The following is a 22,646-nucleotide window of genomic DNA, read 5'->3' as shown; positions in this document are numbered from 1 at the left end:
CACTGTTTGTTGGGCTACCCCGTTTGTAGGGAGGAATGCATTTCTATGTTTCTAACTTGCCCAAAGGCTGCATCCTTGTAAAGCAGTGTTCTGAATGTGAGCGATCATATTCATGAAGTGCCTGGCACATAGTAAGCACTCAATAAAGAGGGATGTAATTTTTATGAACTGTGCACTGAACGTTTATTATAAGCTCATTTAGTTTGTAACAAACACAAAAGGCCAAACCTAGAACTTATTGGTAATTCTTATAGAAAGGACACACCTATGCCCAATACTTACTCACTTTCTTTTTTTTTAGAGTCTCGCTCTGTGCCCCAAGCTGGAGTGCAGTGGTGCAATCTCAGCTCACTGCAACATCCATCCACCTCCTGGGTTCAAGTGATTCTCCTGCCTCCGCCTCCCGAGTAGCTGGGATTACAGGTGCCCGCCACCACGCCCAGCTAATTTTTTGTATTTTTGGTAGAGATGGGGTTTCACCATGTGAGCCAGGCTGGTCTCGAACTCCTGACCTCAGGAGTTCCAGGCCTCCCAAGGTGCTGGGATTACAGGCATAAGCCACCGCGCTTGGCCTGCCCAATACTTTCAACATTGCTCTGGATCTTACTGTAAAATTCTTGGAAACTGCTGTGATACTAAGATAAACAGATATTTATAACTGATACAAAGTACTACTGCAATAGTTATTTATGGATCCCGCACAATGCTGGGGGCAGGGTGGTAGGTACAGAGAAACAAACGTCACTGTAACTATCAAGTTACAAAATCCCTCGAGTAGGAAAACAATGACTTCCTTAAGATTTATTTTATTTTTTACTGTATTTAAGTTTACACTACTGTTTCTTCCTTACCAGGGGAGAATTTTATGATTTTTACTGTTGGCCCATTTTCTTTTTCCGGAAAGTCTAAACTAGCATTTAGCTCGTCCTGATTAGAGTCAGGCACTGCCAAGGCATGGGTTGGCATCTTCCAGATCCCGCTCCCCCAACCGCGGCCACAGCAGATCTGGAGGACCGGGAGAGGACGCAAGGAGGAAAAGCCCTGCTCTGCGAGCTGAGAGCTGGACTCTGCCCACATTGCCAGTGGAACCACGTCTTCAAGCCGGAAACTCAGTTGGACCTCTCGCAGCGCTCTCTGCGAGGGGGTACAGGGGTCATTTTCTCCGATGTTGTCCACACCCAGAAAAGCTTGTCTCTCGGGGCTACTGTGCTGAGCCCCGACTGGTCAGGTTAGGCCACCGGGGTTAGCTCTGCACTCTCGCTTCACGGTTAACAGCCCGGAGAGCTTTCTTAAAAAATACCGACGCCCACTGCCACCTGGGACAACGTAATCAGGCTCCCTAGAAAAGGGGCTCAGGCCTGGGTACTTTTTAAGGTTCTCTTGTGAACCAGGACCAAGGGCCTTGGGAGGGCGCCACGGAGACCACGTGGGCATGGAGGCCCCGCCCCCGGTTCCCCGCCCCCGCCCCGCCCCACCGCCTGCGCGTCCCGCCCCTCCCGTGCGCCGCTGACGCGCCGTGCTCCGGCGCAGGCGCATAGGGGACGGTTGCTGGCCCAGGTGAGCGGGCGCGCTGGTCCAGGTGAGCGGGCGCGTTCCCGCGACGGCGCTGCCTGCCCGAGGCGGTTCACGTAAAGCCAGCGAGATCCTGCGGGCCAGCCGGGAAGGAGGCGTGGATATGGAGCTGGCTGCTGCCAAGCCCGGGGCCCGCGCCGCTGCCTAGCGCGTCCCGGGGACTCTGTGGGGACGCGCCCCCCGCCGCGGCTCGGGGACCCGTAGAGCCCGGCGCTGCGCGCATGGCCCTGCTCTCGCGCCCCGCGCTCACCCTCCTGCTCCTCCTCATGGCCGCTGTTGTCAGGTGCCAGGAGCAGGCCCAGACCACCGACTGGAGAGCCACCCTGAAGACCATCCGGAACGGCGTTCATAAGATAGACACGTACCTGAACGCCGCCTTGGACCTCCTGGGAGGCGAGGACGGTCTCTGCCAGTATAAATGCAGTGACGGTGAGGGGGCACCCGGGCCCAGCGAGGGCTCGTGCTTTCGGGGGATTGAGGTGACGGAGATCCTGGAGGTGTGAGTGACAGATGCAAGGCAGACCTTGACGGTGTCCTTCGGCTGTGGAAAAACTTAACCACTGCTAGAATCTTGCCGTTCTAGTGATTGAGCAAGCTGGGTACAAGTTCGCACCACTATTGTTAGAATGTGAGAGGTCACCTGAGTGTACTCTCCGTCCCATTTGCATTGCTTCTGAATTACCTTTCCCCCCCCTCAATTGCACCAAGTTGCCCAAGAACTTACTGACGTAGGAATCATGGGAATAGAGTGGAACAGACTGATTTTAGCTCATTTTTGCTTCTGTAAATTGGATGAACATGCGAAGCAAACTGAGAATTTAAAAACCACGCCGTATTAACTTTCTCTATAATTGATATTAAATGGTTTCTTTTCTGCAAACCCATAGACAATAACTTGCGACCTTTGTACAGACTTTTGGTGTACTCGAGTGTTGAGAAAGGGTTCCGATAACTCTTCTTTCCTTAGATATCAGTGACCCGCCTCCTCCTCATTGTTGGTTAACGTTAATACAGTTATCTTCATTTACTCTTTTAATATTTTTTGAACTTTCTCTTTGAACCTGAGAATTTGTTTGGTGGCGGTATGAGTACTAATCAACTCAGTATTTCAGGCAGAGATGGTTCTTCTGTAGCACATTTTTGAGTGCTTAAATATTTTAATAGGTCAGAAAAATATTGGACTTTTGTTTGGAAATTGAAAATGTTAAGAGAGCACTTGGGAGATCATGTTTCCAATAAGATTAGCCAAGGTTAGAGTCTCATTATGCTGGCAGTGGAAAATAATAGGGGATCCAGTGACTTCATTGTTGGAACCTGATTGTATAGGTGAACTTAAAAGGAACTGGTATCATGTAAACCTGTGATGCCACCTGCTGCCTGCAATTTTCAAGATAATTTCTAGTTTTATGTTAATAGAAGTAAAGGATGAACTGTATCTTGTATACTTTAAAGCGCTGAACAGGTGCTGAGACATGTTGCATTGCTTCTTAAATTTGTGCCTAAACGTTACCACCTAAACGTATGCTTCATGAAGATGCTTTTATTCTTGTAGAACTTGTTCGGAGGATTAAGTGCATAATTTAAGGATCAAATAGTTGCCTTTCCTAAAGCAAATGTTACAGTTTTACTTAGTCATTCCTATTCATTATACAAATATTTGAGTCCCAACTGTGCTTCAGATGTTGTTCTAATTTGAGATTCAGCAGTTAATAAAACAGACAAAAATCTCTGTCCATGGAGCTTGAGTTCTGGTGAGGGAGAGATGGGCAGTAAACTAGTAAATAAGTAAAATTAGGGGAAGTGTGGAGTCTGATCAGGGCAGACGAGGGGCCATGTTGGAGGCAATTTACTCTTCTAAATGGGTTGTTCAGCAAAGGCCTCACTGATGAAAGAATATTTGAGAAGAAATCTGCACGTGGTAAGGGGAGGGAATGTGGTTATTTGGAGAAACAGCATTCCAGGCAGAGGGAATAGCAAGTGCAGTGGACCTGAGGAGAAAGGCCAGTCAAGGATGACTCTGAAGGTTTTGGCCTGAGCCAAAGGAAGGAAACGGTTGCCATTTACAGAGATAGGGAAGACTTGGAAGGAGTCGTCTTCATAAATTTATTAGTCTAGGGTTCTAGAGTTTATTTACATTTAAAACATCCCTGAAGTTGAATGAATACCAGCCTTGTTAAAATACTGTTTTAGTCTTTTTATTTTATTTTTTGTTAATATTTTTGAGGCAAGGTCTCCCTCTGTGCCCAGGCTAGAGGGCAGTGGTGTGATCATTGCTCCCTGCAGCCTCCAACTCCTGGGCTCAAGCAATTCTCCTGCCTCAGCTTCCCAAATAGCTAGGACTATAGGCCATGCCCCCACTACACCTGGCTTAATCTTTCTTTTTAATCTTTTTCATCTTCTACAGGCTTCTCAAAATTTACTATTTGGAGTTTAGAGGAAGGTCTCTGGCACAAAAAACACAAAGGAATTTGAGAATTTAAGAAATGTTATATGCCTCAGTGAAAAAAAATTTTTTGTCTTAGTAAGTACTCTACGTTTAACGGACATGTGGTTTCAAGTCCAAGTCACCATACTGATAGATAATTGGATCTCAATGAAAAAAAAAATTAGGCAGGGCGTGATGGCTCATGCCTGTAATCCCAGCACTTTGGGAGGCTGAGGCAGGCGGATCAGTTGAGCGCAGGAGTTCAAGACCAGCCTGGCCAACATGGTGAAACCCCGTCTCTACTAAAAATACAAAAATTAGCTGGGCATGGTGGTGCACACCTGTAGTCCCAGCTACTTGGGAGGCTGAGGTAGGAGAATAGCTTGAACCTGGGAGGCGGAGGTTGCAGTGAGCCAAGACCATGCCTCCAGCCTGGGTGACAGAGCAAGACTCTGTCTCAAAAATAATAATAATAATAATAAAATTGCCGTTACTCGAGCAGTCTCTCTGGAACAATGATTCAACCTTTCCTATATTTTGGAATTCAGGTGACCAAATCAGAACCAAACAAAACAATCCCAAATCTGGAGAAACATGGTGATTAAGGGGTGTTTTAGTTGCAAGAAAGAGATCAAGAGAGCTTAAAAAAAAAAAAAAAAAGAGTGAGTTAATGGTAGGGAGAGGTTGGTCAAATAAAGGGCACATGTCCTTGCTTTACCTGAGGGACTGGCATTATGGAGACTTGCTCCCTTAGTTTTGGCCATCCTCTCTTGGGTAGGAAAAAGGCCTTATTGAGAGTTAAGTATTTAGGGAAATAAATTTGATGATCCGTTATTTTCTTCAACTTTTTTCTCCCTGACAGCAAGGAAGATTTAAGGAAGAAAACTTTTCGATTTCCTTTGAAAAATAGAACACAAAACTGGCTTGTAAATGTTTTTAGAATGATGAATAAGTCATTAATTAATTCAGTGACGTATGTTTTCTAGGATCCTTCTGGCTGTTGTGCTGAGAACAGAAGGGGTCAAGGGAGTGGGGGAGTAAAAATGGAAGCAGGGTGACGCATGCAGGAGTCCAGACAAAAGATGGGTGATTTTGCTCAGGTTGGTAGCAACAGAGGTAATGAGAAGTAGTTGGATTTTGGATATATTTTGAAGGAAGGACCTAAAAGATTTGCTGATGGCTTAGAAGTTAGGTATGAGTTAAGTCAAAAATGATACCACAGTTTTTGGCCTGAACAACTGGAAGGACAGAGTTACCATTAACTGATATGGGGAAGACCGTGGAAAGAACAGTTTTCAGGCATTAGAAAAATAATAACACATTTGTATGCTTTTGAGAATGGTTCAGTGGAGAGTAGAAATACTGACGAGGGAGAGAATTGTTGGAGTCATAGCCTTGGGTAAGTGAGAGGGGGTAGTTTCTAGTACATACTTAGAGAGTTTGGCCAAGAGCTTATAGCATAGCCCTGTTAATAGGAACACAGGTAGAGGATATGAGCACTGATGCTGGTTAAGTGGGTGGATGTTCAAGTTCTCCTGATTGCCTGCTTTTCTCAGTAAAGTAGGAATCCAGGTCATCAGCTGACAGAGAAGATGGAGAATGGGGATGTTGGAGATTTGAGGAAAATATAAAAGTGAGCAGACTAGAAAAATAAAGTAATATAAGGACCTTTTGGAGATTAATGATCATGAATACTTAAAGTCTCAAGTGTTTGGGAGTGCAGGTTGGAATCTTACAAAACTCTGCCATGAGACCTTTGTGTGACCCAGCAGACTACTTCTTGTGCTTGTCATCTGCTTCATATTCTGTCAGGTGAAAACAGTTGGTCTATCTGGAAGTATTTGCATCAAATTTAGAAAAAATACATGGAAAAGAATCAACTTTGTCTCAGTCTATGAAAATCTTTAGATTTCAGCAGTCCATACAAATGATAAACAATCAAGAGAAGGAGCTATTGCTTAAGTCAAAAATGGAAATTAATGAATAGTCTTTCCATGCAGTTGTACACAGTGGATTTGGTTTGTATCCGCTTACAAATTTTAGAGGACAATGGCCCCAACACATCATGGTGTTTTGATGTTACTCTGATTTTGTTTCTTCCATTATTGAGTTTTTGCTTTATTTGTAAAAACTGGCACCAGTAGAAATGCTAATTTTTAAAATGCTTAGCCATTTATAAAACTATAACAAAATTTAAAATATTAATACATTTGTAACATTGGTGTCTGAATCAACTTAACCTCTAATAAAGAACTGTCTATATAACTTCCCTTGTTCAGAAATAACTTTTAATTTAAAGGTGAATTTAGAATTTCAAAATACTTTAGAATTTCTCAGGAAACTAGTTACTTCCAAGTTTTCAGTTTTTTGCTGTGGATAAGGAATTATTTTAATTTCATCAAAGAATGTTTCCCATTTTTTAATCTGGTAATTTATTGGGTGCCCACTGTGTGCTAAATATCTTCTAGGTGAGCAAGACTAAGTCCTTTCTTCATAGAAACTGACTAATGTTAATGTTAATTAGGTCAATAAATGCTAGAAAGAGAGGGGGTGCTATTTTAGATTGGGTAAGCAGGGAAGACCTCTCTGAGGAAATGACATTAGGAGTTTGCCTTGAAAAAAACTAAAGAACCATACACATATGCCCCTTTTGCCATTTACACTGGGGAGCCAAACTTTTTACCAGCATTTATTTCATGGTGTTATTATCCAGTTTTTCATGTACAGTAGATGTTGGCTCTTTATTACTTGATTTTTATCAACTTTTCTTCTTTAGACAGTTATAACCACTAGCCCTGTTTGGCACAGCAGCCTCCTACTTCCTCGTACCTCCATTCTCATTTTTGCCAGTTGTCCTTCTCTGTACTATCTCTTCCTCTTTACTCTCCTATGGTGGGCATGTTTTTAGTTTTTCTGACTTCATTTGTGTCTGATCATTCCCCCATTCAAAGGTAATTATCTCTTATGAGAAAATGTCTATATATGTACACACATGCATACACATATATATGTATCACTGTCATTACACACATCATCAGCATCAGGAATGTTTTTATAGATTTGAAATCAGAGTCTATGGATTTAGATAAAATACAAAGGGAAGGAAAAATAGAAGTACTGCTGTTGTATGTACATTGAGGGAAGTATCTTTCTGATTAAAAAAAAAGGCCGGGCGCAGTGGCTCACGCTTGTAATCCCAGCACTTTGGGAGACTGAGGCAGGCAGATCACCTGTCAGGAGTTCAAGACCAGCCTGACCAACATGGAGAAACTCCATCTCTACTAAAAATACAAGATTAGCCAGGCATGGTGGCGCATGCCTGTAATCCCAGCTACTTGGGAGGCTGAGGCAGAAGAATCGCTTGAACCCAGGAGGCAGAGGTTGCAGTGAGCTGAGATCACGCCATTGCACTCCAGCTTGGGCAACAAGAGCAAAACTCAGTCTCAGAAAAAAACAAACAAACAAAATACGACAATTGAGACACATGTCTTTAAAGCCATAGGCCCATATCGGTTGTCTGAGGGTGGTAATCTTTGCTTCTCATGGAAAAGGGTGAGGTGCCAGAAATCTCTAGACTGGCAGATGGGAGGGAGGGAGAATGTACAAGGTGTCTAAAAAGTTGGAAACATAGGATAAACATTATATTTTATTTTCAAATGACACACTCAATATGTTTTTCATTAACCACTAGACACTTTTAGATGATATACTTCTAAATTTAAAACAGTCCAGTTGTTAACCTGAACAATATATATTGTAAATACATTATTATTCCTGTTTCCAGACTTTTTGAACATTCTCTGGTGTATTTATTGTACTTTTTTCAGATTAACAGCTTGACCTATTTCTTAGTGTGTATCTCTAGATATGTTTCTAAACATTTTGAACAGTTGATTGTCAAAACCCCTGACGAAAGAGAGTTTCATGATGAAGCTTGAGGAACTAGAATGGGCTTCCCAAGAATTAAATGCTGATGCAGCCTCCTTTTCTGTGAAGAGATTTATAGTGTGTTAGGGCAAAGAAAACTATAGATAAATGTATAGTTTCTCATGATACTCCTGTGAGAAAAACTGGTTACTATTTGATGACTTCACGGCTGCTTGGAGAGAGGACTCATCTGTAGTGGACCTCTGTCCTGATTAATATCTGCATCTTAAATTTGTGAATATCTGGGAGCAACAGGCAACACTGGGTGAATAGCTCTAGATTTAAAAACTGCTCAGCAGTCGAGAATGGTGAACTGAAACTAACAAGATTGAATCTTATATACAATCTTATATTTAGACTCAAAATTAAATTGCAGAAGTGCTAAGCCTCTAGCAGTAGGTATTAAAAAGTCCATTTTAGAAAGAACCGATGATTTTTTTTTTTTTACTACTGTCTATGTTAGCAATGAGGCACAGCTGAAACATACTGTGTTAGGCTGTTTTAATACAAGTACTTTATCCAGCACAAAAGGTTAAAAAGCCCATCTTACCCTACAGTGTTCAGTCTGAGGTGCCGTATTTTAAAGAGATGTGACAAGCTAGAAGTGATCAGTCTTTGGAGGCTGGCTGATGAATGCTCACCAAGCACAAAAGAGACTCTAGGGCAAACAGCAGGGTTTCTTAACGGATAATCTCCATTTATAATGAATATTCCAAGCCTTACAAGTCTTCTGTTCATTAATTCATCACATACTTATTGCAAAAATTCATCACAAAGTTATTCCAGGCACTGTTCTAGGCATTGGGAATCCAAAACACAAAAATGTCTGCTTTCAAGGAGTTTACATTTTAGGATGGGGAGACATAATAAAATAAGTAGATTAGTGATATAGTATGTTAGAAGGTCATATGTGCTACAAATAGTATGGTCAGGGAAGACTTGCTGAGAAGGTGAATGTCTTAGTCTGTTCAGGCTGCTATAACAAAATGCCTTAAACTGGGTGGCTTATAAACAACGGAAATTTATTCCTCAGTTCTGGAGGTTGTGAAGTCCAAGATCGAGCATTTGGCAGATTCAATGTCTGGTAAGAGTCCACTTCCTTGTTCATAGATGGCACCTTCTAGCTGTGTCCTCACATGGTGATGGATGGGGCAGGGCAGCTCTTTAGGGCCACTTTTATAGGGCACAAATTCCATTCATGAGAGATCTGTCCACATGACCTAATCACCTCCAATAGTCCCACCTTCTAATACCATCACATTGGTGATTAGGTTTCAACATGAATTTTGGGGTGATGCAAACATTCAAACCATAGCAGTAAAGGAGAAACTAGTGTCAGGAGAAAGAGCATCCACATACAGGAAGAGCAGGTTCAAAGGCCCTGGGACAGGAGCAGACCTGCAGTGTCTGTGGAACAGCAAAGAGGAATAGGTTGAGGAAGAAAGGAAGAGAGAGACTAGGAAGAGGATGAGGTCAGAGAAATCATGGGAAGACCAGGTTATACAGGGTTTCATAAGCTTTATAGACTTTGGCTTTTGTTCTGAATAAGATGAGAAGCCATTAAGGCGTCTCTGAGCAGAAAAAGACTTGATCTAACATATTTTAATACAATCATTTGTGCTCGGTGTTGAGACTGGATTATGGGGGGTTGGTGTGGAGCAGGCGAACCAAAGTAGGGCAAATAGTTAGGAGTTTATAGCAATAATCCATTGTGGCTTGGAGCAGGATTGGTAGTAGTGGAGGTGGTAAGAAGTGATTAGATTCTGAATATTTTGAAGGTAGAGTCAACAGGATATACTGTTGGATTGAATGTGGGGTATAAGAACGTAAGAACATAAGCAAAAATGTCTGACATTTTTGCTCTGAGCATCTGGAAGGACAGAATTACTGTTAACTGAAAACAGCAAACTGTGAATGGAGCAAATTTGAGGTGAATGTCAGGAGGGACAGCTTAAGTTTGAGATGCCCACTGGACCTTCCTCTGTAGGCCCTTGTAAGTAGGAAGCCAAGTCATAAACTGTTTTCTTAGGAATGAAGGACTGGGCCGGGCACGGTGGCTCACGCCTGTAATCCCAACACTTTGGGAGGCCGAGGCGGGTGGATCACGAGGTCAGGAGTTTGAGACCAGCCTGGCCAACCTGGTGAAGCCCCGTCTCTACTAAAAATACAAAAATTAGCCAGGCCTGGTGGCACACTCCTGTAATTCCAGCTACTGGGGAAGCTGAGGCAGGAGACTCACTTGAACCCAGGAGGCAGAAGTTGCGATGAGCCAAGATCGCGCCATTGCACTCCAGCTTGCTGGGAGGCAAAGCGAGACTCCATCTCAAAAAAAAAAGAATGAAGGACTAAAAGTAGGCGATGAGAGTTGAAGGATCACGGTGATTCATCTGTGATAGCCTGAGTCACCTACCCTCATCTTCCAGGGGTCCAGAAACAACCCTTCCTTATGGACAGGGCTGGAGAAACAAGACGAAGTGCTATCATTGGCCTTCCGTTTTCTAGACTCATCTTAACCATTCCTTTTCGTATACATTTTTCCTTTAGAGCAGGCTATAGGTTTTGTTTTTGTTGTTACTGTTTTTTGAGACAGAGTTTCGCTCTTGTTGCCCAGGCTGGAGTGCAATGGCACGATCTCGGCTCACCACAACCTCCGCCTCCTAGGTTCAAGCGATTCTCCTGCCTCAGCCTCCCAAGTAGCTGGGATTACAGGCATGTGCCACCACATTGCCCAGCTAATTTTGTATATTTAGTAGAGATGGGGTTTCGCCATGTTGGTCAGGCTGGTGTTGAACTCTCGACCTCAGGTGATCCACCTGCCTCAGCCTCCCAAAGTGCTGGGATTACAGGTGTGAGCCACCGCTCCCGGCCCAGGCTATAGCTTTATATCTTCGTGAGGTTATACTACTCTCTTGAGGCTATGTATGGTGACCTTAGTTGAGCATGGAACTGCTGAGCAAGTCACTGAAACCGTTTATTTTTTTTCTCTTTCTTTTTTTATTTTTTTAAAATTCATATATATATATATATATATATATTTTTTTTTTTTTTTTTGAATACAGACAGAGTCTCATCATGTTGCCCAGGCCGGTCTCAAAAACCTGGGCTCAGGCAGTTTTACCACCTTAACCTCCCAAAGTGCTGGGATTATAGGCGTGAGCCACCACGCCCAGCCAAAACCATTTTTCAGTTATTACCTTGAGGGGTTACTTATTTTGATGGTTGATTACTGAAAGAGCTGCTTTTTTACCCTCAATTTACTTTTGGAGGGTAACCTTGTCTTTATAAAATCTACCAATAAATGTTAAATGAAAATTGGCGGAATACTTTGTGTCACTCCTATGTATCCAACTGTGGGGTTGTATTTGGAAACTGCCATGTCTTAGGGTAAAATACCTGGGAATATCTCATTTTAGAAGGCAAGATAAATTGTAGCCCAAAATATTTGAAAGGATTATTGTGTAAAATAGGGAGTTGGCTTATTTTTCTGTTTCCCCAAGGGGCAGAGGATTGTTTATAGGTAGAACTTAAAAGAAGGCAGAAGAATGTCTTAACAATTGATGTCATTTCACAGTAGAATAGGTTATTTCTTGATGTAGGAGGGTTGTGGGAAACATTCAAAGAGCCAGTAGGTGACTGGTAGGTTGAAGTGATTTCTATACAAGCATACTTCATTTTAATGTGTTTTGCTTTAATGCACTTCACAAATAATTGTGGGGGTTTTTTTGCTTGTTTGTTTTTTAACAAATCGAAGGTTAGCGGCGACCCTGCATTGAGCAAGTCTATCGGTGCCATATTTCCCACAGCATGTGCTCACTTAGTATCTGTGTCAGCATTTTTTAGCAATAAAGTATTTTTAAATTAAGGTCTGTACATTGGTTTTTTTAGACAGTGTTATTGAGCACTTAATAGACTACAGCATAGTGTAAACAAAACTTTTATATGCACTGGAAAACCAAAAAAATTTATGTGACTCACTTCATTGTTATATTGGCTTTATTGTGATGATCTGGGACTGAACCTGCAATATCTCTGAGGTAAACCTGTATTAAATGAGGTGAGATGTTTCTGAAGTACCCTCCAAAATTTAAGATAGCTATGATAATGTCATCTTTTTCCTTGTTACTGAACCCTTGATGCTACTGGGGAACATTAGCCTTCCAAGTCTTCTGTTCTTTAGAAGTACTTCATTAGAGCTACAGTACTTCTGGAGTACCGTAGTTCATCAAGTATCCCTCCTAACCTTTTCCTTAGATGGCAAAGAAGTATATTTGTGGAATGGTTGACTCGGTGGGAGGGCAGCAGGCAGAATGCGTGGTCCTGTAATGTCTTGTAGTACTAAGGTTATTGAATGATCATCAGATGACCCTTGTCTTCCTTAGCCTTAGGCTTTGCCCAAGTAAACTGGTTGGTTAATGGTTATTGAGGTTTGTATGCAATGAAGCATTTGTGGGAGTTGGGAAGATACTGTCTTAGCTCTAAAAAACAAAGTGTTAGAATGTACAGGAAAACAGGGTGGATTTATCTTTCATACATATGAACCCTATCTGGCAAGTGACCTCTGAAATCTCCAGAAGTACAGGATAAGCTTTTGTATGTTTCGTATGGCATAGGCTTACAAATAATTACATTTTATGAGTTGCTATATATGTGCATATGTATATATGTGCACATTTGTATATATTCCTCACCACAGGAGAAATAAAAAGTCTAATTAGCATTCTTAATGCTCATCAGAATAAAGACATATGCACTTATGTTAGCATCCAAGTAAATATTAAATATTTCTAAGGCTAATGTAGCATATTGACCTTTTTGAGTATGTATTTTACTTTTATCATATTTGAAAATTAATTATGATACCATTATATTTTATAGGATCTAAGCCTTTCCCACGTTATGGTTATAAACCCTCCCCACCGAATGGATGTGGCTCTCCACTGTTTGGTGTTCATGTAAATATTGTCTTTTATTTGATAAGTTTTGTAACTGGTAAATCATGTAATACTTTTGGTGATATAAGACTATCAGCATGTTCTTAGATTCACAAATAATTTAGCTGGGTGTAAGAGTGATCAGGTTTATTAGATTCTTTTTGGCAAAACTAACAAAAGTAAATGAAGTAAAATTGTTTTGTTTTTGAATCTTATAGATGTTCGTACTATTTAAATGATATTTCCCAATATCACATACGTAGTTGAAAAGTTTGGAGTACAGAAGTGCTACTACTTAGAGGGAAAAACTATAGATAAATCATGTTTTCGACATTAAAACAAGGCTAAGGGGGATAGCTGTGTGGTTGTTGTAGGAGTGACTGGATCTAAGCCAAGTATTATGGGAAAAAAGTGTTTATGAGAATGATTCCTAGACACAAGGATTTTGTGTATAAAGTTATTTAAAATAATTGAAGTTATAGATTCAGAGTAATAGTATCTTTGGGGAATGGAGAAATATTTAAAGATTAAAAAACAAAAAAATTTGAGTTGTAGGAAAGTTTTCTGTGATATTTCACATAAAGTAAATTTTATTTGGAAGGAGAGGCCACAAACACTTTGAGTATCCAAAAATCATACTTGCCTAGCCCCTGGAGAATCGTTAATGGACTTAGCCTCATCTTTCTTTTTTTAAAACTTACGTTTTGTGTTTTGGACAAATGGAAATTTTGTTACTGACAGGTAACTGTGAGTGTTCTAACGTTGCAGAATAGGGAGCAGTGAGGCATAGCTGAGAGAGTAACATGGGTGGGTATGGGTAAGTGTAATGGGGAGATTTATAACACAGAAAATACTTGTAGGCAGAAATGGATTTTGGAACTACCTATACAGCAGTAATTATCATTTATACCTATTTAGTCTATTTGAATGCGGTACTTCAGAGGAGTTTTGCATTTCATTGACAGTAATCCATCCAAATGCCTTTTGCAGCTTAACATTGGTATCCCTTCCCTGACAAAGTGTTGCAACCAACACGACAGGTGCTATGAGACCTGTGGCAAAAGCAAGAATGACTGTGATGAGGAATTCCAGTATTGCCTCTCCAAGATCTGCCGAGATGTACAGAAAACACTAGGACTAACTCAGCATGTTCAGGGTAAGGATGATCTGGTGACTTGGGGTTGAGTGTACTTTTTAAAGTTTTATCAAATGCTCTATGTTTTAGTATAGGATTTACCAATAGAAATCTTTCACATATATTATCTATTGTGACACAGACTTCAATTTTCTGAGGTGAGGAGCTGATGATTTTATAATCTAAAATGATTTATAGTCACAGAAGCAAAAAGCATTAGGAAACCTTGGGACAGTAGGGGTGTCTAAGGCTGAGAGAGAGAAGAATTCATCTACCTTGTGCCCTAAAATATATCTCCAGTCATCATGTAAGAACCTAAAGTAGCTAAAGTTTGAAACTCTGATTCCAGTTGTCTTAGTCCGTCTGGACTGCTACCATAGACTGGGTGACTTGTAGACAACAGAAAGTTATTTCCTACAGTTCTGGAGGCTGGGAAGTCCAAGATCAAGGCACTAGCAGATTTGGTGTCTGATAAGGACTCATTTTCTAGTTCATAGCAGTTGCCTTCTAACTGTGTCTTCACTTAGTGGAGAGGACTAGATAGCTCTCTGGGGCCTCTTTTATAAGAGCACTAATCACATTTACCATCCTTTGGAACTTAGACACCTCCAAAGGCCTCACCTTCTGATTTCATCACTTTGGAGGTTAGGATTTCAACATAAATTCTGGAAAGACACAAACATTCAGACCATACCACCAGTGAATTTAAGAGTATAGCACACTGGATTTGGAGTAGGAATTTCTAGAAGACTTGTCTTATGTGTTTCTGTTGGGAAGGTCCCCAGATGACCCCCAGGTTCAGTGATTTACTAGGAGGACTCACGGGACTCAGCATATAGTTGTACTCACTGCCATGAGGTATTATGGTGAAGAGATAGAAAGCCAAACTAGCAAAGGGAAAGGGCCCTTTGGTGTCATTTTTAAAAGAATGATGATACTCACCTCACAGAGTTGTCATAAGGATGAAGTGAAGTATTTGTGGAAATACAAATAAATCACCATTCAAATACTGGTAGTTATAAGATTTCTCTACTGTCAAGCCAAAGAACATATCATACACTGAAATCAGAAGAGGCAAGGCAGGAAAGGAAAATAACATTTTAAGCACTTATCATAAGATACTGTGCTAGATATTTTATTCATGTTTTCATTTGATGCCAACAAAAACCTAAAGAGGTAGGTAGTGTTATCCCCATTTTTCAAGGAAGGAAACGATGGTTCAGAAAACAGTAACTTGCCCCAAGTGAGCATTTAGCCTGACTTTAAAATCTGTGTTCTGTCTATTATACAGTATTCTCCAAATAGTCTCATATTATAGCCCTGATTCTAATATCCTAATAATTCATGTCAAGGAAGAAATCTCTGCTGCAGGTAATCTTGAATTCACAGCCTCTGTATCCCTTTGCAGCTTTTGGCTAAGGTAAACTAGCTGTAAACCTGAAGCATAGATAGATTTATTTCCTGTTTTCTGATTTAAGAAGAATGTGAAACCAATCATCTTGTAACCTCCTATTTAATAGTCATAGCCTCTCCACTTCTGTGGTTGGTTGTTTCTTAATGGCACAGTCTTTTGGAGAACTTTGAAAATGTTAAGATTTTGTAATGACAAGTTTCTTCCTTAACATGAATATTTTGAAACGAAAAGTATTTGGATAACTAAAAGCCACTCTGTGCTATATCTCTGTAAGTGTAACATGTTAAGATAATCTCACCTGGATGTTTCAGGTTTCTTACAATAAGAAAAGTAAATAAATTACCTTTTCATAGTCTTCAAAAAATTTAAAAACCTAACTGGGGCCGGGTGCGGTGGCTCACGCCTGTAATCCCAGCACTTTGGGAGGCCTTGGCTGGTGGACCACTTGAGCCCAGGAGTTTGAGAGCAGCCTGGCCAACATGGTGAAACCTCATCTCTAACAAAAAAATACAAAAATTAGCCAGGCGCCTGTAGTCCCAGTTACTCAGAAGGCTGAGGTGGAAGTATCGCTTGAACCCAGGAGGCAGAGGTTGCAGTGAACCAAGATCATGCCACTGCACTCCAGCCTGGGTGACAGAGTGAGGTGAGACCTTGTCTCAAAAAATAAATAAATAAAATAAATAAATAAAATAAACCTACCTGACTGGGGAAAAATACTTTTGATTTATATGCTCCCATATCCCCAAGTCAAATTAGGACATTGGTCAAAGAGATTGGATTCCGTTTACTTTAAGCCTCTTAACTGATGTATGATCAGTCCTCAGAAGCCATTGGCCATAATGAAATGTTTTGAGATTTCAATTTTTAAACTTTGTTTCTTCCGCACGTAAAACATTTTTTCTTAAAATGCAAATTTAAGAGTATTATCAGACAACTCTGTTAGTGATTATGTTTTTCAAATAAAAAGAAAGTTAAAACACTGATTAATCAGTGCTATTTTAAAAGACTCTTATTTGTCTAGTTTAAACAATTGGGCCAGGCATGGTGGCCCACGCCTGTAATCCCAGCACTTTGAGAAGACAAGTCAGGAGGACTGCCTGAGTCCAGGAGTTTGAGACCAGCCTGGGCAACATAGTGAGACCTCATCTCTACTAAAAACAAACAAACAAACAAACAAACAAAAAGAGCTGGGTGTGGTGTTGTGTGTCTGTTTAAAATTAAAAATTAAATTTAAAAATTTTAAATTAAAAATGAGCTGGCCATGGTAATGCCAGCTACTCAGGAGGCTGAGGTGGAAGGATCACTTTAGCCCAGGATGTGGAGACTGCAGTAAGCTATGACTGCACCATGACACTCCACTCTGGGTGTCAGAGTGAGACCCTGTCTCAAAAAAAAAAAAAAAAAATTGGGTTAAACAGTTGAATGCAAACAAAAAATAAGATGCATGAGACTAAAACTGGAAATCTGTAGATATATGTGTGTGTATGTAAATATGCTACAGGTTGTGAGAGTTTGGTGATTTCATCTAGCATACATTTCAGTGCTCACGAGGGATATGCTTGTTGCTGTGCTGTAATGTGTAACAGGTGAAAAGAGAGCAATGTAGTTGCCCAACAGTAATCCCATTTTCTTATTTTGCAGCATGTGAAACAACAGTGGAGCTCTTGTTTGACAGTGTTATACATTTAGGTTGTAAACCATATCTGGACAGCCAACGAGCCGCATGCAGGTGTCATTATGAAGAAAAAACTGATCTTTAAAGGAGATGCCGACAGCTAGTGACAGATGAAGATGGAAGAACATAACCTTTGACAAATAACTAATGTTTTTACAACATAAAACTGTCTTATTTTTGTGAAAGGATTATTTTGAGACCTTAAAATAATTTATATCTTGATGTTAAAACCTCAAAGCAAAAAAAGTGAGGGAGATAGTGAGGGGAGGGCACGCTTGTCTTCTCAGGTATCTTCCCCAGCATTGCTCCCTTACTTAGTATGCCAAATATCTTGACCAATATCAAAAACAAGTGCTTGTTTAGCGGAGAATTTTGAAAAGAAGAATATATAACTCAATTTTCATAACCACATTTACCAAAAAAAGAGATCAAATATAAAATTCATCATAAGGTCTATTCAACATTATCTTATTTGGAAAATGGGGAAATTATCACTTACAAGTATTTGTTTACTATGAAATTTTAAATACACATTTATGCCTAGAAGGAACGGACTTTTTTTTTTCTATTTTAATTACACATAATATGTAATTAAAGTACAACATAATATGTTGTTTCTCTGTAGCCCGTTGAGCATATGAGTAAGTCACATTTCTATTAGGACTACTTACAAGGACAAGGTTTCCATTTTTCCAGTTGTAAAATTGGAATCATCACCTGATAACCTCATAGGGAGCAACCCCAGGATAGCTAAGTGTTATGTAATATGCCTAGAAGGTGATGTGAATGCGATTCAGAAGCATAGCCACTCCCATTTTATGAGCTACTCACATGACAAATGTCATCTTTTGCTATAACCTTTGCCAAGTTGGAGAAAAGATGGATTTAATGAGATAAATGAAAAGATATTTAACCTAATATATCAAGGCACTATTTGCTGTTATGCTTTGTTATTTATTTCCCAGCACTTGTTCCTTATTGTAGATTTTTTAAAGACTGTAACCTTTTACTAACTGTGGTCTTACTAAAATTTGTGCTTGATACTGCTTTTCAAAAAGCCTTTAATTAGAGCCAAAAGGATGGAAAAGGCAAGATATAAATAACTGCCTTTTATAGATCTCTTATTTACATTGAAAATTATTACCATATGTTTAGAGCAAATCCAAGAAAACTTCAACAGCTTCTGAAGATGTCTATGAATGTTGAAAACTTTTCAGTCTCTTGGAATGCTCAGTTATGTTCCTAGACTGGTCTTTGCTGACTACTGGTTGTTAACCTTTCCCTAGCCCGGGACCTCAAGCCATATATATCCTTTGGGTGACCCGTGGCCAAAGTTATTAAGATGAACTGACTTTCAAAGTCAGAGAAGGACAGCATAGGGAGAGGCGGTTATTTGTAAGTCATTACAGGTAGAACAGGGCAGAAGGAAAAGTATGTTCTGGAGAAAGGGCCATGTTCCTAACTTTGGAGATATGTCATTGCCGGGAACCTAGTATCTTCCAACTTGAATTGGTGGCAGCTGTTCCAGTGAGACAAGGCACATGTATGCCTTGTGGCTAAGTGAGCAAACTGGGTTTCCACTTAAATGTTTGGGACACTCAATTGATTCTTTATTTCAAACCTTTATAAAAGGTACAGTTTTGTAAGCCATTATTAATCATTAATGCTTATCGGCTGGGCACAGTGGCTCACACCTATAATCCCAGCACTTTGGGAGGCTGAGGCGGGTGGATCACTTGAGGTCAGGAGTTTGAGACCAGCTGGCCAACATGGCGAAACAGCGTCTCTACTAAAAATACAAAAATTTGCTGGGCGTGGTGGCACATGCTTATAGTCTCAGCTACTCAGGAGGCTAAGGCAGGATAATCACTTGAACCCAGGAGGTGGAGGTTGCAGTGAGCTGAGATTGTGCCACTGCACTCCAGCCTGGGCAACAGAGCAAGACTCTAAAAAAAAAATGGTTTATGAATATTTATTATTGAAATATTTGTCCAGGTAACTTTACACTTACAATGAATTCATGGATTTTGTTAGCAGCATTGGCTTTCTCAAAAGGACAAACTCAATATCTTTATAAAATATAATTCATGATCACAAATTACACAAAAATCAGTAGAAACAGTTATGTTCAGATTTTAAAAAAAAAAACTTGGGATAATTTTAGATTTACAGAAAAGTTGCAAAGATACTTGGAGAGCTTCTGTGACCACTCACCCAGTTCCCCCAGTGTTAACCTTTTATTTAACCATGAAGCATTTGTCAGAAGCTAAGTAACCAGCAGTGGCAATTACTATTAACGGAACTTGACTTTATTTTTCAGATTGTACTAGTTTTTTAATTAATGTCATTTTTCTTTTCCAGGATCCAATCTAGGATACCACACTGAATTAGTCGTCATGCCTAATTAGCCTCTGGTCTGTGATAGTTCCACAGTCTTTCTTTTTCATAACCTTGACAGTTTTGAGGAGTACTGGTCAGGTGTTTTGTAGAATATTCCTCAATTTGGGTTTGTCTGATGTTTTCCTCATGGTTAGAGTGGGGTTATAGATTTTTAGGAAGAATACCAGAGGTGAAGGTCCTTCTCACTGCATCATGTCAGGAGTTACATGCTATCAGCTTGATGGTGTATTAACTTTGGACACTTGGTTAAGGTAGTGTGTGTTGGTTTTTTGCTGCTGAAAATTACTGTTATTTTCCCTTTCCATACTTCTGTTCTTTGGAAAACAGTCACTAAGTCCAGTCATGGGAGGTGGTGGGTGGGAAAGATTACATTCAACCCCCTGGAAGCGGGAATATCCATATGTAGTATTTGGAATTTTTCTATATGGAAAATTTGTTTCTCCCTCCCACCCTAATTTGTTTACATCAGTATGGACTCATGTATATTTTGTATTTTGGGTAACACAGTATTTATTTTGTTGCTTAAGTTGTCCAGCTTGGCTATTAGGAGTTCTGCCAGGTTGGCTACTATGTCCTTTTGATGTGCCCATCCTTTTGATTTTTGAGCACTTCTTACTTTCTGGCACTACAAGATGCTCCAGGTTCATCTTGGATATTCCCTGCCCCAACCCTAGAATCCCTAGAATCAACCCCTGCTCCAAAGAGCCCTGGTTCCTTTTGTTGGAGAATCATACTTAGAAACCAAGATCTGGGCATTAGATGTGCTTGTTGCTACTGGGATGTCACTGTTTGTAGCAGAGTTGAGAAATATGTGTGTATATTAATCCATGCATATGTACACATCTATAATTATTTATGTGTGTACAAAGCTAAACATGAGTTTGTACTGCCGTCTTCAACTCAAAATTTGTCCCAAAATTTTGTGGCATATGTTTAGATTTTAAAGTTGATATTTTCCCTATTGACAGAATAAACTCATTAAAAGAGCAAAAAAAAAAAAAAAAAAGACAAGAACTAACTTTCAGCAGCTCTTTGCAAGAAATGTAATATTGATACTTTAAAATAATACTGCCTTCAAATGATGCCTGTCTCTTTAAAATCTTTTGACATAGTTCTTCCAGGGACAGATATGGCCGTATTTATTTCATAGATGGAGAAACTGAGCACAGAGCTGTAATGAAGACAGAATTGAGATATAAGGGCAAAAGCTAATTAAACACATCCTCACAGGTAGCCTTTCTTTCAGTGAACCTGTAGACTAGTCCAGTAATACTTATTAAAATTAGTTGTTAGAGGCTGGGCATGGTGGTTCAGGCCTGTAATCTCAGCACTGTGGGAGGCCAAGGCGGACAGATCACTCGAAGTCAGAAGTTCGAGACCAGCTTGGCCAACATGGCAAAACCCTGTCTCTACTAAAAATACAAAAATTAGTTGGGCGTGGTGGCACATGCCTGTAATCCCAGCCACTCGGGAAGTGAAGGCACAAGAATTGGTTGAACCTGGGAAGCAGAGGTTGCAGTGAGCTGAGATTGCACTGCTGCACTCCAGCATAGGTGTCAGAATAAGACTCTGCCTTGGAAAGAAGAAAAAAAATTGTTAGCCTAAAACCAACTCTCTCTAAATTTAAAAGAGTGATTATTTCTCTCAGTATTTATAGAAGTATGAGATTATCAGAAGGTGCGATGCACAATGCTCATTATTTTATCCTAGTACAAGACATAACATCTAACAGTAGAGAAGATGGAATCTTTCTATAAAAACAATTCTGTTATTAATAGTTGACTGACTTCAGTAACTTTGAGGAGTAGAATGAAACTTATTAGGCAAGATCTTTCCACATACACTACATTGTATTGTTCAAAATTCATAGAAATTACTTGCAATATATTGATTTAAGCCTTATGTAGTGACTGTTGCTATATTTGAAGTAGCATTTTTAGTTTGCTGTTTTTCCTCACTGCTTAATCCTACAAAAACCAGCCATCTGCCTAAAAAATAAAAGAGCAAAAATGAATCAGTGCAACCGGTATATGAAAAATAATAATTATTAATAAAACTGTAAAGGGATCACTAGTGTCATCTTTTATATATGTCACAATGATGTTAGACTTTTTGCCTCAGGCTTACTTATTCAGTTTCCATAACATCCTTCAAAAATCTCCTTGTTGACAACTTGACAAACATTTCTCTGTTGGCTTTCAAGTTTTAAGTATAGCAATCAGAATCATCATAGAAATTAATATTTCTATGAATTCTGTAAGAAAAAATATTAAACACCAAAATCAGTGACCAAAATTTTTAAGTTGTAGAATTATCTCTGAACTTAACTTTATTCCCTATATTTCATTCCTATGATAGGTGACAAGCCAAGACCTTCAGTTTCAATAAGTTCCACTTTTATTTATATTTTAAAATAATATATTGCCTTCGAATAATGCCTATCTCCTTAAAATCTTTTGACACATTTCTTCCAGGGACAGAGATGGCTGTTTATTTCATAAAGGAGACATTGAGCACAGAGAAGCTGTAATGAAGACACGATTGAGATATGAGGGCAAACCAGTTTCAATAAGTCACTTTTATGGAAAACTATTCAGATATAGGAAGAATCAAGTCATCCTATCAGTTAACTTAGTGTATCTGAATTTTAATGGATTTGCTGTGGGAATATTTTTCTTTGAGAGGGAAGAGAGCGCTTGGTAGGATTCCAGTCTATGTTGGTGGTTCTCAAACATGAGCATGCGTGAGACTCACTGGCGGGCTTGTCAAAACACACTGCTGGACCCCACCCCCAGAGTTTCTGATTAAGTAGGTCTGGGGTAGACAGGAGAATCTGCATTTCTAACAAGTTCTCAGATGATGATACTGCTGGTTCACAGACCACAGCTTGGGAAGTAGTTTAGGTAATCTTCAGTGCTGAAAATAACTAATGTACTGAAAGCTTGCTGTGGGTTCAGTACTTTCATAGGAGTTTGCCATTTATTGTCTCAAAAACTCTGGAATAGATTTGGACCTCATTTTACAACAAAGAGTTTGAAGCTATGAGAGGTTAAGTTGCATTACCTGTCACATATCTAACAGCAAATAAAATGGAGAAGCCGTGAGTAGAACCTGGGCAGCCTGTTTCCCAGTCCCAGGCACTCAGCCATTTTACTGTGGCTAGCTGT

General features: G+C 39.9%; 1 protein-coding gene across 1 annotated transcript; it reads left to right on the top strand.

Moving 5' to 3' along the window:
- The first annotated feature begins 1,478 nt into the window (after positions 1 to 1,478).
- Positions 1,479 to 20,493, top strand: PLA2G12A (phospholipase A2 group XIIA). Its single transcript, XM_003830016.5, has 4 exons — positions 1,479 to 2,001; positions 12,800 to 12,876; positions 13,846 to 14,011; positions 17,046 to 20,493. Exons 1-4 carry the CDS (start codon positions 1,794 to 1,796, stop codon positions 17,162 to 17,164), a joined length of 570 nt encoding a protein of 189 aa, XP_003830064.1. The 5' UTR covers positions 1,479 to 1,793; the 3' UTR covers positions 17,165 to 20,493.
- The last annotated feature ends 2,153 nt before the right edge of the window (positions 20,494 to 22,646 follow it).

This window comes from Pan paniscus, chromosome 3 (genome assembly GCF_029289425.2).
Source record: "Pan paniscus chromosome 3, NHGRI_mPanPan1-v2.0_pri, whole genome shotgun sequence".
Classification (NCBI taxonomy): domain Eukaryota; kingdom Metazoa; phylum Chordata; class Mammalia; order Primates; family Hominidae; genus Pan; species Pan paniscus.
The sequence above is the reverse complement of the archived record's forward strand: the minus strand, read 5'-3'. Positions and strand labels throughout refer to the sequence as shown.